The sequence below is a fragment of the Hippoglossus stenolepis genome, chromosome 1 (genome assembly GCF_022539355.2).
Source record: "Hippoglossus stenolepis isolate QCI-W04-F060 chromosome 1, HSTE1.2, whole genome shotgun sequence".
NCBI lineage: Eukaryota > Metazoa > Chordata > Actinopteri > Pleuronectiformes > Pleuronectidae > Hippoglossus > Hippoglossus stenolepis.
Window position 1 is genome coordinate 9877433 of NC_061483.1, and position 16864 is coordinate 9894296.

General features: G+C 40.6%; 1 protein-coding gene across 6 annotated transcripts in view; it reads left to right on the forward strand.

The window, feature by feature from the left end:
- LOC118109663 (protein diaphanous homolog 3) overlaps nucleotides 1-16864 on the forward strand; it is a 153198-nt gene that overhangs the window by 52581 nt on the left and 83753 nt on the right. For 3 of the 6 annotated variants that reach the window (XM_035156956.2, XM_035156984.2, XM_035156975.2), the window contains 4 exons: nucleotides 562-570; nucleotides 11941-11973; nucleotides 12867-12962; nucleotides 14646-14740. In XM_035156956.2, coding sequence (XP_035012847.1) covers nucleotides 562-570; nucleotides 11941-11973; nucleotides 12867-12962; nucleotides 14646-14740 — 233 coding nt within the window. The remainder of the gene's footprint in view (nucleotides 1-561; nucleotides 571-11940; nucleotides 11974-12866; nucleotides 12963-14645; nucleotides 14741-16864) is intronic. The other 3 variants (XM_047339954.1, XM_035156992.2, XM_035156965.2) reach the window with 2 other exon arrangements.

The following is a 16864-nucleotide window of genomic DNA, read 5'->3' on the forward strand; positions in this document are numbered from 1 at the left end:
GATTGCAACAAATCTGTTAAATGTCTTATTACGAGAGAATAAAGACACAAGACGTGGGATATAGTTTCGAGACACTCATCGTTTAATTTCCTTGGTGACACATCACTGCCCAACCATCAACACTTTCTGTGATCAATATCTTGATTGTGTGTCATTCTTGGTGATTACAAAAAAATTTCACCCTGCTCTGTTTCCAGTTTTGACAAGTCCATTATTTTGTAGAAATATGGACTCAAGTGTAATTATCCAAGTTCATAACAATGACACATTTTTTCAGTTAATGAATGCAAAATCTCTCTCTCTCTCTCTCTCTCTCTCTCTCTCTCTCTCTCTCTCTCTCTCTCTCACTTTATATTCAGTGCAATGCTTTCTTTTGTCTCTGCTGCCAATAAAATGTCTGAAATAATGCTTACTTCAAAGATGACTAACAAGCTTTTCTTCTTTTCTCTTGTTTGCTCTTGTCTCCCATTCTCTCTTTCTCCTCTTGCTTTTTTTCTTTATACTTATGATTGCAACTTCTGCTCGGCTGCATGATTTGCCTTCGTGTTTGCTCTGGAACAGAAACCAAAGGTTAGTATTTTTTTTTTCTTTTAGTTTTTTTTTCTTTCGCCGATTCGTTGCTTCTCTTTTCAAACTCTAGCACCAGTATTCACTGTTTCTACACCTAATCCAGAGATAATAAGGTTGGTTGTTGTGAGATTATAACCTGAATATGAGTCTGTTGGAGCTGGTAAGGAAACATCACTCATCGGCAATATATGACCTGAATACATTTCTGTGCAGTAAAACCTGTTTGAATTCAAACACTTCATAGTTTTCAGTCTCCCAACATCTCTCCCTGAGTGAACCTTACAAATGTACAGTCAGCGCTGTCTTCATAAATCTTTATAAAAACTTTCTAAACATGAAAGCATATTATAACATAATTTAAGGGAATATTATAGAAGGCAAATGCCCATTACATCAGGGACACATTTTGAACTACAAAAAAAAAAAAAATACCTCATTCATCTTTGGTAACAGCTTGAAGGGAAAAGCTCGTGCACAGGAAAATGTATCCTCACCCTGACCCTGCTGTAATATCAAACTGGTTCTTGACCACAAAGCACATTGGATCAGTTGACTTTTCTCTGTAATTTTTGTTGCCGTGCAGTCAGTGCGATAACACCCACTGTCGCATTGTTTCAAACTTGAAGAACCTTTTATCCCATTAGCTCTGAACTTAGACAGGAATATTAGATGTTTATATGAGACTGTGTTGTTCAAAGCTTTAATATTTCTTTGATATCTGACCGTAAATTGCCTCCTCCGCTTTTAACGATCGGCGTGCGGCCTGTGTTGAGCATAGTTCAAATTTGACTGCATAAGTGATTATGTTGGTGGCCTTGCTGTAAGCTCAGAAATATCATTAATAACTGTTGATTTGCTTCCCTGCTGTTAAATCGTCTGTAGGCTTATTGGTTTTCAAAGGTTTTATTCCACGACCTCACAGCAAAAGCTACAAGGTTAGTTATGAATTGATTATTCTGACTGTTCTGTATTTTCAGAATTTGACATATTGAGACATAATCAGAGTTATTTTTCAATCACAACATGCAACATTGAATTTGAAGTGTCGCCCCTATTCACACTATTATATCATTGTTTGTAACATCATACGACTGATTATATCTCTTGAAACCCATAAAGTTACAGTAACATTTGAAAACACAAGGGAGAGAAATAGACACTGCTTCTTTTTACCCAGCCTCTTCTCTTAGTGGAATGGAATGGAGGGGGGGGGGGGATTAGAGAGGCACAAACAAACAAGCAAATGTAGTGAGCGGACGCCCGGAGACGATGCTGACGGCTCTCAGAACTTTACACGGATTCTGTGATTTTACAGATAGCCTCTGGAGAAGTTCTTTGAGATCATCAGTGTCAATAGATGGAGATAAAACATGTGCAGCCGGGCTTTCCTGTGGGTGTACACACAAAGAGAGGGTGAAAATCACAGCGAGTCTTAGAGACACAGGCAGGTGGGAATTGAGGGATACGTGGAGGCTGTCTCCCCTTTTCACTGTAACACTCTGTGTCTCATCTGGTCTTTTGTATTTATTCAGCTCCACCAGCAGTGAGATTACTTCTTAAGTTTCACATTAAGGGACACCAGTGGAACAAACCCGTCGAGTGCAGCCACTCTGCTTCTCTGCCTCTTTGTTCAAGGTTCTTCTGGATCGTAAGGAAATGATGCAGCTTTCTGTAAAATGGGATGGAGCTGATCAATGAGGCTGCTTCAGTTACATGATGAGCTTTGTCAGATTTGGATACAAGTTAGGATGAATTTTGATGAGTTTTAATTGAGCTTTATTTTTGTTCAAACTAAAGCTCGTAAAATATACTGTATAATGAAATCATTAACGTATAGCAGGTTGCTGTTGGAGAGTTTTGGATAATGAATAACAGAAATATTAGAATTAATAGTTCACGGTCTTCCATCTATAAACTGTTTTCTTTTGTCTGGCTTTCTGTAATGCATTATAAACTTTGATAAAGTACAGAATAAATCTTGACACAGTATAAAATATAACTATTTAAGGACTAACTGGTGAGAACGGTTTTTAGTTTTTTTTCCACAAGGGGGCACGAATGCGCGTATCATCCTTATATGTTACGGTATGGATGTTATCACACTGGCATTCATGGTTGAAGCAGAGGAATCTTAATTGACGTCTGGAGTAAGCCACACATATTTCCCATCTTGCTCTGTTTATAGGAGAAGGTAGAGAGATAGATCCATCGCCATAGTGCTGGGAAAATGAGCAACAACATGAAGAGAGATGCCCTTTTCGGCTAATAAATAACATCCAATTAGACGAAACCCTCAGAAATCTCAAAATCAGTTTGCCATTTCTCCCCAGGATACAGGCATCTCCTAATAACCTACCTCAGCTCCACAGATACAACACTGCAAGGGTGTTGCGGAATGCAAGTGTTAAAAATTAAGACATTAGCAACTCATTTCTAACTTGTGTTTTAAATTTGTCTGGGATTAGGAGTGTTGATTTATTATACAAGCACAGATCTCTAAGGGGGGGATGTGAGCCCATTTATCGGAAGTGTGATCTAAATTTAAAAAATGACGTCTCATTCAATATGTGTGTGTGCACATGAAGTGCAAACAGCAATTCTCCAAAACACAAAGTCAAAGTCCACATACATATGTGTTATATCTTACGTGTTGTGAATATTTCTATACATCACTCAGCAATTAGAATGCTAGGATAATAACTCTCATGCAGTATGAAAATTAAAGTCAAACACAGTGATGGAGCAAAACACCATTAACACCTATTGATTAAAACAAATCGAAAGCATTTCATTTACTTTATCATTTCCACCTCTGTAATATTCTGAATAATAATCGCCTAACAAATATAATAAAATCTATGAAAGTTTTGAAGAAGTGCTGCCATGGTAACTTGACTAATACTGGAATTTGGATACGGATGCCAAAAAAAATGTCTTTCAACGGAGACGCATGTTTACACATTTTTTCAAAAGGATACTGTAAACAGGGTGTCTGCTCAACCAGATGAGCTTGTACAGTTATGCCAAATTTTTGGGCATCAGCCTCCGAAGTCCATTATTAGTTCCACTCTAATACCACTAGCTCACCTGGTTGAGCGGGCGCCCTATGTAAGAAAGGTTCAGTGCAGACCCGTCCCATTGTTGTATACGTCTTCTCTGCTCTTCATTTCTTCATTTCACGCTTGAACTCTGTCCTGTCATTTAAGGTTTTATGCCCCTAAAACATATTTAAAACAAGGAAACTGTAAATACAATAACTCGGACAAATCATGAGAGATATGTGTGCACAGAAAGCAACTCAGTTCAGAATCTAAAGCAGTAAAGAAACCTCCTTTAACCTGGGTGAAAATGTAGTTAAAAAGATACAGATACAGCCGGTGAAGTGGTTTCTCATTTCAAAGTGTCTTTGTTTCCTTGAAATGTTTTGGCCAGTTATTAAATTAATTAATTTTCTATATGAAGGGATATTTCATTAGTTTCATCTATGTAAACATTGTGATACAAATTTTAGCTTTGAGCTGATTACTATTAATCAGCGTTGGTGCGTTCCTCACCGCTGTTGTGACACTTTTTTTATACTGTGGCGGTTAATAGCTTATTAAAATTTGTTTTAGTAATGGATTTTGAGTTTGATAAGCAATTAATGACTGTTCATTTGTTTTGAACAGGTGTCCCTAAGCACAGAAAACCATTAATAAGCTTGTAAAAAATATACATGGTGGATTGCTGTAGTTTGGCATTAAGGCTCCAAAAACAACAAGTTCAATTTTAATGAATAGCTCGTCAGAAATGAGGGCATGGGTATTCCAAACTTGATCAAGCTGCTTCACAAGCAAGTGTCCCCTTTTTTATGTTTCCTGCCATAGCTTTAAAGCTGTGCTCTCAGTGGAGGTCAGGCTCTCCAGATCAATGTAGCCTGTTAAAGAGAAAGTTGAGGAAAGACAAGCTCTCTCCCCACTGCTGACATGCTGTAAGAGATAATTAGACAGCCCATTTCCATATGATTATAATGGCCTGGGAAGGAAGCGTGTTTGTGTGGGTTTTTGTCAGTTTGCACAAGCACATTCGGGCGACCGCTTGATGGGAACGGCGGCTGTGTGTGGGCGGGGTTAAGCTCGTATGGGTGGTTGAGTGGTTTACGAGTGCACATGATCAAGGCAGGTCTCCTCTGTGCAGGTAACGAGCGCGGTCGCAGCTCACGGCTTGTTTTGACTCGTCAAACTCAGACCGATGTGACACACAAAACATGTCGCGATCATTTAATCCTGCACTTCCAATCCGTCAGTCATCACTACAATAACCCTCAGACCACCTCTAAATTGAAGCTGCTTAACATAGCCATGTACTGACTGGTAATTACTCTCATGTGCGAGGTGGGCGTATTTCTTAGAGCAGCGGCAGCTTTTGTGGTCTGTAGTGCAGAGAACTTGGGAGGCTTTCGAATTACAATGAGACAAAAGAAGCCGAGGAGGTTGGTGGGCACCTTCATAGAGGAATTATGAAGAGATTGAGGACTGGTGGAGGTGGGGATGAAAGGATGAAAGAGCAGCGTAGTAGGAGGTGTATTTATTGAAGTTAAATGCCTGAAAGAGGGTAAAAAAGTCGAGTGAAGCACATGGGACTAACAGTCACATGTTGTTGTTTTTTTATTTTAATCTATACTTTGAGTTGTCTTGAGTTGTCTTGAGTTCAAGAGATTAATTTGCCTAATTGGAACACTCAGCCCCAGTAGGGTACGAATGAAATATAATGTATAGGTTTCCTTGTGTGTTCAATGATGGCAAACTTCAAGAGCTTTTACTAAGTTTGTTTTGAACCACTTTGTAGTGTCTCAGCATAGCTACTGGATCTCCATCTCATGCTGTCAAGTGTTTAGTATTGCTCGCCACTGGTGCACATCTGTTCACGTCAGATGAACTTTCTCTCCTGCGCGTGTGTCTCTAGCGCTCGGTTTCGCTCGCTCTCCTCCTCTCTCCCTTTCTCCCCGCACTCCTCTAATGCTTTTTTTGCTGTGACATTTTGAAGAACGCCATTAGTCCTATAATGACTTTTCATGTGGCTGCAGAAAATTTGGGCCAATACGAAGGATCTCATCAAACACATGATCATTAAAGGCTCTCGTCATTGTTGTTGAAAGGGAGGCTCTGATCACATAATACACAGTGAATGTACGGCAGATTTTTATTTATTTCTTCTTCTTCTCCAGCCTAATATTTCTCACATTTACAAATTTGGGACTCTATGTGAACAAAGTACAATTATATAAAAAAAAGAGGTGGCAACAAAGCAATTACCTGGACATGTAATGGTGTCTTGAAATGCTTTAAAATGTCACATATCACTTGTTTGCCACGAAGAAACACTGCCTCTCAGCTTAATTTTTTTCTTTTTTGTGTGGTTTACATCCCTCTGTTTGTCGGCTTTCCTTCTTTCCCCTTTTGTTTTTTCCCCCTCTTCTGCCTCAGTTTCTCAAGGATCAGCACCTCAATTTATTCCCAATTTGTGTTTTTATGTTCTCATATCACCAAAGTAATGGGCTTGCTCGTTAAAAACATATTTGCTTGTGCAACTTTATTTTTCTGCAGCGATTTTTCATCCACACATGTACGTTTGTGTATGTAGGGCAGGGGGAAGTGGTGAGGGGCTGGATGTAGACATGTTTGCAACAGCGTGGGGAGGAGAGACAAAAACAACAACAGCAGAATGGCAAATGAATGATTTAGGTTGTCATCAATCCAGTGAATGACTTGGGGAATGTTGGGGTGGGCTTAACAGTTGTTCAGATAGGACCGGTGCTGTCACATAGTGAAATGAAGTGGAGATAATAATGCCTCATACCTGATATGACAGAATAGTCAGAAAATACAAATTTTGGTAGACACACGCACACACATACACACTAAGAGGCCATTTGTAGGTCTTCAAGTGGCCTTTAGAGGGCACTACTCCACTGAGAATAGAGGTGTTAGTAAAATCCATCCACACAGGCCTGTACACACTGATTAACAAAGGCTTCTAAATAATTAGAATTTTTTTTGAAGTAGCATCATTAATTTTAGTCCAGATTTGTGAATTTATTTTTCAAAGATACATATTTACATACACTACAGAGAGCATGCGAGTCTCTTTGTGGAGCGCCGGCCGTCTTGAAGACACTGACGCGCACGCAGGGGCAATTTTAGTGGTTTGTACTTAGAAATAATCTTGGTATAGCAGGAATAGAGGAGGAGAGGAGAGGAGAGAAAAGCTTAATGAAGTCTATTAATTTGCTGCTATCCGAATGAAAGTCTCCGACTAATTATGGCCCTGGGTCATCTAGTCTGGATCACAGGGAGAGGTGGCCCTGCATGGTTCACTTTGATTAGCTCACTCACAACACAGCACCTCACTTCATTACTCTGATCTCCCTCTCCCTCCCTCCCTCCCTCTCTCTCTCTCTCTCTCTCTCTCTCTCTCTCTCTCTCTCTCTCTCTCTCTCTCTCGCTTTCTCACTTGTACTCGCACATCCACAACTCCGGAACAGGGGTGTTGTCCGTGTGCAAACAGGTCGGTCGAGCTGTCATGTCAGCGTTAGTCAGGACGCAGGAGCGTGCGCGTCGAACGGGGCAGGTGTGGATCGTCAACATAGCTACTGGACGCACTGGATGTCTCCTGTGTGTTCTGTCAGGCTGACTCAAGTTCAGGACTTAGCTGGATCAGAACCATACAGTGAGTCAACAGTCAAAACCACACGGCTGGTTTGACTGTTCATCTCCCCTCTGTTGACTGTAGAGTTGACAGATGTGTCGAAACGGTGGATTTTTTCACTTGCTCCAGACAACCCCCCTCCTGTGCATCAGATGTCTCATAGTGGATTTTGCTTCAGGCAATTGTGTGTGTGTGTGTGTGTGTGTGTGTGTGTGTGTGTGTGTGTGTGTGTGTGTGTGTGTGTGTGTGTGTGTGTGTGTGTGTGTGTGTGTGTGTGTGTGTGTGTGTGTGTGTGTGTGGGGCTTTGCTCATTGAATTGCGGGGTCCAAAAATTATCCCCTAATAGCAGTGATTTAAACGTTACCTGCATGACTGCCTTGATGGGCTGTTGGAAGCAACACAGTGATTTAATTACCCTTTGAAGACGGCTGCCCTCTCAACTTTCCCCTTGCTATGTGCCTGTGTATCTGCTTTCTCAGGGGGAGATGATCGTATCACTGTAACGTTCCATAAATAATGAAGCCTCATCAAGAGAAAAGTCAACTGGAGGGTGTGATATCTCCTCAGGAAATAAGATAGTTGGACAAATATTGGATAAAATGATGCACTGGCACACAAACACACACAGTCTGTCTCCTGCCGGTCTCCCTCACACTGCTGTCAGTTCCTTATTCCACTTGATTCATTTTTTTAAATGTCTCTTAGATTATCTCTTAGATGAAGATGAGTTTATATTTTTTCCATTTGACATTAGTGTTACATTTTTATGTATTTTTTGTTGTAAACACTGAGCTTTTAGGACCTGTAGACCTCCAGAGGCTAAACCTTATTCCTGAGGTCCTGGTAAGGTTAAGGTTAGTGCTAAGATGTGAACTGTGGTTACGTTAGGTTAAGGTGTGTGTCTGTGTGTCTGTGTGTCTGTGTGTCTGTGTGTGAGAGAGAAAAAAAAGGGGTGGTTCCAGTAAGGCATTTTCTCTGCATAGAAATCCATCCCCATAAGACAATGTGCTGGAGTGAGTGTAGAGGGCAGGGAAGATGAGGAGGAAGGAGGAGATTTGTGTGTGTGTGTGTGTGTGTGTGTGTGTGTGTGTGTGTGTGTGTGTGTGTGTGTGTGTGTGTGTGTGTGTGTGTGTGTGTGTGTGTGTGTGTGTGTGTGTGTGTGTGTGTGTGTGTGTGTGTGTAGGGGTGTAGGGGTGGGGTGGGGGTGGGGATGTATTTGAGGTGTTACTTGCTTGTCTCTGAGGCCTGCCTGTCATGTACAGCATCAGTCATGCTCTTTCACAGCAGTTTTATTTCATCCACCATTCCCTTTAGTGCTTTGATGGCACAATTCACTGATACTGCCTTGTGGGAAGTGCAACTGTTTGGGTAGCATGTGTGCACGCAGTGTTACACATTGACACATTTTTGTCAAGTGCCTTTAAGCCGTGGCAGAGATTGGAACAAAGCCAGTCAGTAGAATTATTAAAAGTGAGCAGTATATAAAACGTTTAAAAATTCTGGCTCCGAAACCTTTTTTCTTTTCTCCCAAAAAGAATAAAACTTTTCCTTTCTTGTTTATCCAACATCTCTTTTTAATCCAAGAAATGACAGGAACACAAATTGGCTCATTTATTTGTTATTTTGTGCATAGTGCAGGAAACATTTTCCCTAAAATGATACTACACTGGGGGTAGAGGAAAAGTTCTTCTTTTCTTTGTCCACTGTTCTCTCCATCTTTTTTTGTCCACAGTCTCGCCATCAAGTTGACACTTATCACAGGCCTCCATTAAGAGGCCTTAACTTGAAAGTGCATTGAAGGTGGACTGTCAGCCCTGTGTACTGTGGCAGGGCAGAACAGGCCTTTCAACTCGCGCTGTTTCCTCACTCTTTTTAGTGTCTGTCTCTAATGCACTGCTGTCTCCCATCTTGTGATGGAGTCCTTGATTTCCCTTTCTGCTTCATCTGATCTCAACCGTGGTTTTTCAGTGGCAACAGTCGTAACTTATCTTTTTCTGTCGAGCTCACTCACAGAGTTTCTTCTTGCTCTGTCTCTCCACACAGGTTACAAAAAGAATGACAATGATCTGGTGCTGTATGCTGCAGAACTTGTGAGCTCATGGCTACAACATGGGAAGTTGTGGTGCTCGCAGCATTTATGCCGAAAGACTACTCGTTATTCTCTCGACATTCTTCACAGCTCACAATGCGTCCAGCTAGCGAGCGGCTAATGAAATGCACGAAATGCAAAGGCATAATGACGGAGGAAAAAAAGATGAGGCCTTTGGGAATATCAACATTTTCCTCAGATGTATCACAAACTTACAAAGGAAAAACTCTATGCGACTAAAATTATAATATATGAACTCACCATCCACTGAAAAATTAACCTCCGCGAACTCGTCAGTTTCTGAAAACATGTCAAACCCTCTGAGCCTCCAGCAAATTTCCACTTCTAAGGCTGTGAATGCCACAGGAGGGAGGCGTTCATACGGACTCTTCTCGGGAACATGTGAACATGACCCCATTTGAAAGTAGCACTAGTCCCATTGTAACTACACTGTGTCCGCTGCTTCCTTCCTACTGGTGCTCACTGATGTGATGCAGACTCCCCATTGCTGCGCACTCACAAGTGGGTTCTTATCTCCCCCGCTTCCTGGGTGATAGCGCGATCTGATAACTACAACAGTTACTGCTCTGTCTGATTGATTAACCAATGACCTCTGACACCCTGCGGGGCGTTTTAATTGGCTGATGTATAATGAGCAGGCTTCCCTGAAGAAGAGCTGTTTTAACACCAGAAAGGAAAGGGTGGGGATTGGACAATCTAATTAGCTGATTTAACTGATAACACCTGAGGCGGCTTGGATTGTGTGTATCAATGTGTCTGTATGTGTGCGTGTATGTGTGTGTGTGTTGCAGTTGTAATATTATGTGAGGATAATTTGTGGATTATATGATAAAGTTAAGTATATATATATGCACTAAAACAAGGTGGTTAATGCTGTGAGTGTGTGTGCCGGTCTGAGCATGTTGGGTGTAAATAAATGAGTTTCTTTCAGTTATGATGGGTGGATCAATACAACATCTTAATGCAGTAAGCAGGAGGCTTTCTAAGGCCGGCTCCTTATATTGCATTCAAATCTCCAATAACATAAAATTACACAGGCACAAATAAATACTTAATTTCTATATGCTGGATTTGCAGGTAAATATTGGCATCTTTACATTTCTTATTGATTTTATTTCTGCCTAATAACATGCTGTCTTTACTTTTTTATGCCCATGGAGACAGTCTGAAAGGAAATAAATTGCATCATTATTTGTTAAGCATGTCTCAACAAGAGGTTGGAAGGTGGTAGAAGAAAGTGTTGTTCCTTGCTTAGCGCAACCAATTTGTTTATTTCTGTTTGCATTTTGAATGTTTTTGTGTCTTTTATTAATCCTCTTTAACCTTCCTTTTCTCTCAACAAGGGGATACTTACCAATTTATGACAATGTCATGATAATAGCAAGAAGCTTACGTGGGCAAAATGATTCAAACCCAAGATATTTCTTTAATGGAAAGAAAGACTCATTCAAGGCTGTGGCTCAGGGGTTAGAGAGGAGGGTGGTTTTGTGTTATGTGGATTTCAAATCAGTATAAAATATATACAGAGTTAAATATTGCAAAAAGTAAAACATAAAAACAAAAGTATCTGATATATATTGTTGGCTCTGAAGGATGCTTAATGAAGAGTCATTGGATGGCACTACAGTTCCATGGAAGATGTTCGCTCAGACCTCACAATACATATTTCAAATGTCCTGGGGCCCTAAAATCTTAAGAACTGCAGCTGGAAATAGTTGAGGAATAATATATTCTACATTAAAGACTAGTTGAACATTATTTTTATCTCATTTCATTCACGTGTTAAGGAGAGGAATACGCTGCTTTTTAGTCGCGATCGGAACGTGGTGTCATTTCCGACAGGTTTCTGTGATCTGCCACTTGGAACCCACGTCCACAGAGAGAGAGAGAAGGGAGAGGGGGAGGAATGCAGTGTTTGTGTGTGATTTCAGTGAGAGTCCATGATATGAAGCATAGCTCAGACCTCAGTGGTAATGATAGGCCTTTCAAGTTATTTTCTCTGACTGAAGTAACCGTCAAATATTCATCAGAGATGAGTCCTTATTGTTCTAGAACTTCTATTCTTGGCTTGTTTGCTCCTGCTTGCCTCGTGTCCAGTTGTTTTCATCCACCAGGCTGCTGTCATACATTTCTCTGACATGGTAAAAGCTGGTCTTTCCTGTGAGTGTTTTTTTTCTTTGTTTAATATTAGTGTGATGGTGTGATTGTAGGAGGGGGAATCCGCAGGTTCATAAACAAGATGAACTCTTAAATAGCTTGTGACTGATTCCAGGTCAGGGATGTCAGTGTCAAAGTGTTAATGTTTGGTTGAATTAGTTAAATGTTCAGGTCATTCTTTATTGTTTTCTACTTGTTTATTTATCCAGCCATTTTCCTTGTATGTCTTATAGCATATTTGTTGTTTCCTCACTCGAGTCTCATCATATTTCATGCTGCAGTGGACAGGATGGAGTCTTATGAAAATTTATGTTCACCTTGTTGCCGTTCTCTCTCGCCTCCCTTTTCCACGGTTCACATTTCCCATGTCTTCCTTGTCTCGTCTTTTGCAATCCCCTTCTCCTACACATGAAAAGACTGTGAGGAGAGTGTACCAGCAGAGGAGCCACGTAAGTCCAAGAAAAGCTCAGTGTGTTGCCGTGTTTGTGTACTCTGGCGCGTGGTGGGTTGTGCCATAGGTGTGCATGTTTGTGGACGATGCTAGCTGAGCTCCCAGCGTACCTCCTTACAATTAGATACAGGATCCCGGAATGAAGAACAAGCTCATGTGGAAAAATAGGAATACCTCCTCTCCTCTCCTTTTCTCTCCTCTCTTAAACTCGCCATAATTACAGCACCAGACAATTACCCAGCATACTCCTGGGATGCACATTGTGTTCTCTTAATCTGGTGTTTTAAATAATTAAACCAACCATGAACTCTGTTTTGTGAGCGTGTCTCAAGAAGGTTGTGTATGAATGCACATATCTGTGTGTGCCTCTTTAGATTCTTGTTTTGCTGTTTGTGATCCTGAATCTTGTGATGCCTCTCCTACCAACCAATAGCACTATCGCAATCCCCCCTACCTGGCTGCTTGTGACTTAGAGCAGATTTACTTTCATCAGTAACCTAAACTCTGGTTGTGTGGCTGAGACACTTGCTATTACTCTCTGATGTGAGCAAAACACTCCCATAATCCCCTTCTCCATGTTTTTGTAACAGCATGGCATCCTGTCATGGTGAACTATGTACTACTACTATCGACAAAAAAACAACATTTTATATGTTTGTGTGCTAATATATTTGAAAATGACTAAAATATTACAACTAAATTCAGTTTTCAACTTGAGAATCTCTACTTTCTTTCCTCTTTTAAGGACAAGGACATTGAGAAGTCTCATCTTACAGTATCTGAATTTGTGTAAATCATACATACGTCAGCATTACACAAAGGGCACACATCTGTGTAAATCTTGCTTTTGTGGGTTTTGTGATAATAATCCAGTGCTTTTGTCTTCATCAGCCAAAAAACAAGAGGAGGATCTGGAGGATAAGAAATCCATAAAGAAGAGAATTAAAGAGCTCAAGGTGCTCGATCCCAAGATTGCACAGAATCTATGTAAGTATTGGTTTGCTCTGGGCCCACTCCTCCTGCCATGGATGAGATTTATACTCATCCCTGAGTCTCAATCTTTCAGTGTCGTGGGCCTGTCTGTAGTTCTAGCCTCACTTTTGGACTAGAGCTCACCTAAGTCACTTCCTGTATTTCTTATTATTTGTGTTATTTGCATGTTTTAAAGGGGAAATGTTGCCAGACAATGGGTTGTTTGTTGCTTTAGCAATTAAAGCAAGACAACTGCCTCAACACAACTTATGTCTTCACACAGCTTGGGCTGGAATTTACTGATTAAAGCTGTCCAAGACCGAAAAAAAACTAACACAGCCCAAACCAAACCTGACAGACTTTCTGTTTTTGTGTTCGAACCCGAGCCAGGCCTAATGTTTTCTATGATTTCAGGCATGTACCTGACCTGACCTGAACCCTGATATCATTTAATAATTTATCTCCAAACCTGTTGGGACCCGAGCTTTCACACTCACATCTCTCACACACACGCACAAACGCACGCATGCATGCACGGAAGCACGCACATATGCTCGCATGCGACGCATGCTTGGTCTTAAAATGGCCGTGTTAAAAGCACCCCGCATTAATGAGGAACCAGCTGATCTCTTAAGCACTCCCCGATCTTAGAACCTCATTGGCTTATATTATGGGGGAGCTGTGACCTTTATTCCGTGTATTAAATGAAAATGAGACTAATCAGCCAAGTAACAGTGATAAATTATGCAGCTGAAATTATAGAGCGGGTGAGTCGGCGGTTTGTGATCCACCATAGGAGGTAAAGAGTTTATGCTTTGATTGAGAATAGGTTTAGGGGCTTTCACTCTGTTGCTTGATTGATGCCAATACACTGCAAATATGTTCAATGTAATGATTTATAATGAGTTAAAATGTCCTTTTAGCAATAAAGGTACAGAGATCAAGTTTTTACATATCTACTCATTAGTCAACCAGACCTCCATTAAATGTTATTTGCATATTGAACACTGGCTTCCCAACCCTTGCTTGAAGTTAAATCAGTAATTGCTAAGAATAAAGTTTATTGCTCTAACGTTTCAGTTAGTCATGTACTGCAAAATCTGTCAAAGGAAATTGGACAAGTGCAATCGTATTCTCATAAGTTGCTTTTGAGAATTCTGTGTATCAATTCGAAGCTGGAACATTAAATGGTACTCAAAGCATCACAGTTTTTACCTTCAAATATTACCGATAATCTTTAAAATCCTGCATCATGTGGCTCCTGGCCTATGCTCACGCATGTTGTAACTGTCTGGATCTTTTTAATGGTTCCACTGGCGAGTCTAATGACTTATCCTGACAAGGCATTTGCCATTCAGTCCCTGGTGGTACTACTTGCTTGAGGATATCATGCTTGCTCAACCAGGGTAATTTTTCATATCACTTTTTCTAAAACAGTTTTTATGTGTGGCTGACTTCTGCATTGATGTATCTTTCATTTTATTTCTCTGCCGTTCCTTCTCGCGGCTCCTTTCTAATGTCCTTGAGCTGTTCTTCTGATCTCACATCTACACATTTCTTAGTCCTGGATTTAATCTTCTTTTACTCTCCGGTTTTTAAGTTGTGTAGTTGTCTGAAATCGCCACATTACTTGTCATTTTTTAATCATTTGTATATTTACCACAGGATTTGTTGTCTGTTTTGATTGTGTCTGTCTAGCTATCTTCCTGGGTTCCTTCCGTATGCCTTATCAGGAAATCCGTTGCATGATAGTGGAGGTGGATGAGGAGCAACTCACTGAACCTATGATTCAGGTAAAGCAAGTTTTATATTAAATGTCAAAGGTTTAGAGCTTGAGTTACCAATCTGACATGACCCTTGGGCAAACCACCTAACACCTAATTCTGAAATGTGAATAATATTCGAAATTTGCTCCACCTACACAGTGTAGCTGCTCAACTTGAGGCAGGAAGTATATTTTTAGTGTTGCCATTCTCCGACTCCTTTGCTCAGGTTCCTCAAGTCCTTGCAGAAAATGTCTGTTTTTTTTTCTTTGTCAGGCGCATTGCCATGAACTGGCATTACTCATTTCAAATCTCTTTTTGTAAGAAGTCTTGTTAGCTTCTTATTCTACTTTCAAGTTTTCTCAGACTTGTTAAAGCGAGCAGGAAGAATGTAAGGACTGCTTTTATCACAATGTGAGCCACACCACCTCCAGTTGTGGGCAGAATGATCAGACCCCATCACAATCACAATTAAGGCTGCACATATATTACACCTTGTATTAAGACAGGTCATAATACAAGGTGCCTGGTATCCATACAGTTTCTCTCCTTTTTCTGTCTGTCTATCTATCTTTATTCTGTCAGTCTGTAAACTCTCAGATTCTGAGGAAGTTTCTGCTTCTTGAACTTTGTGAGCAAACAAGTACATATACTGTATGATGCTGTGGCTTTGTATTGTAAAATTAATTTATAAAATGGAGGAAGTCGTAGATTTTGGCCATTCTGTAATAAATTAATAATCAAAAACTGAAATCTCTTATTTGCAAAAGGATCCAGATTTTCAGTGAGGTATTGGCAGCAGTTTCAGTTTTGAGTCTCTACAAGCTTTGCAGACGTGGATTTGGGCAGTTTTATCCCATTATTCCTTAAAGATCCTCTCAAGCTCCATCAGATTGGATTTTAAGCATCTGTGAACAGCCATATTCAGGTCTCTCAAAAGATTTTTCACAAGGTTTAGGTCTGAGCTTGGACTGGGCCCCTTAGAGACAAAGAAATACTTCCCAGTCCCAGAGCCACTCCAGCATCAGGTCTTTATCTTACATAAAGTTGAACCACCACTGCAGTCTTAGGTCGTGTGCACTCTGGAGCATTGTTTATTTTTTTTCAAGGATCTCTCCTTTCCGTCAATTCTGACCAGTCGTCCTGTCGCTGCTGCTCAAATGCACCTGCATAGCATCATCCTACTTCTACCATGCGTCAACGTTGGGATGATATTGGCCAGGTGATGAGCAGTGTCTGGAATTTTACCTCATCAAACCAGAGAGTCTTTATTATCATGGTCTCTGAGTCCTTAAAAAACTCTTTGGCAAACTCCAAGCAGGCTGTTATGTGTCTTTTATCTGGTGAAATGGTGCTGCTTAGATGGTGGCCCAGAATGACTGGTTGGCCAGAATGACTGGTGGGTTCTTGATCTCCTCCCTGGCCGAGGCCCACCTTGCCTGGAGGCTTCGAGGCACAGCAAATGGCCTGCTACCCTCCGTCTCCAACTAGGTTGTGTGAACAGTCTGCAACAACTTGTCGGTGGACCGTAGGCTACTAAAAACAATGTAAGGACAGAAGGTCAACAGTGTAGGAAGGGACAAACAAGTAAAGAAACTTTATTATCAATTCTGAAGAGCACTGGCAACTGGTGCCAGGAGGACATTTGCTCTACTTTTGTAGTTTTTGTCAGAACTTTGGAAGCTATATTTTGTAAAAGCTAGAAATTCTCAAGGGCCGTCTGGCAATTAAAGATTTAAAGTCTTGAAATAAGGGCATGAATAAGCCAACTATAGATATACAGTGTATATTTGTGAAGACACGTTTATATCAGCTATAGATCACCAAAATGAGTTGATGTCCTACATTTTGTACTCCAGACGTTGAGGAAGTAGACTAATGCTTTTAAGAAATTAAGATGGTTAACCTGTGATTAGTCAGTGTGGTTGTGAGTAAGCTGAGCTGAAACAAATCAGCTACGAATAAAGAATTAATTTGATCGATAATTGTTAATTACAACACGCACATATAATCATCAAGGCCAATTCCATTATGGTACGTCAATAAAAACTGAGGTAATGGAAGTAGCGATATTTTTCCTGACTCCAGGCATCAAAAAACAAATGTTCAACCCAATTAAAATGCATCAGACCAATGTATTTACCACACAATAGC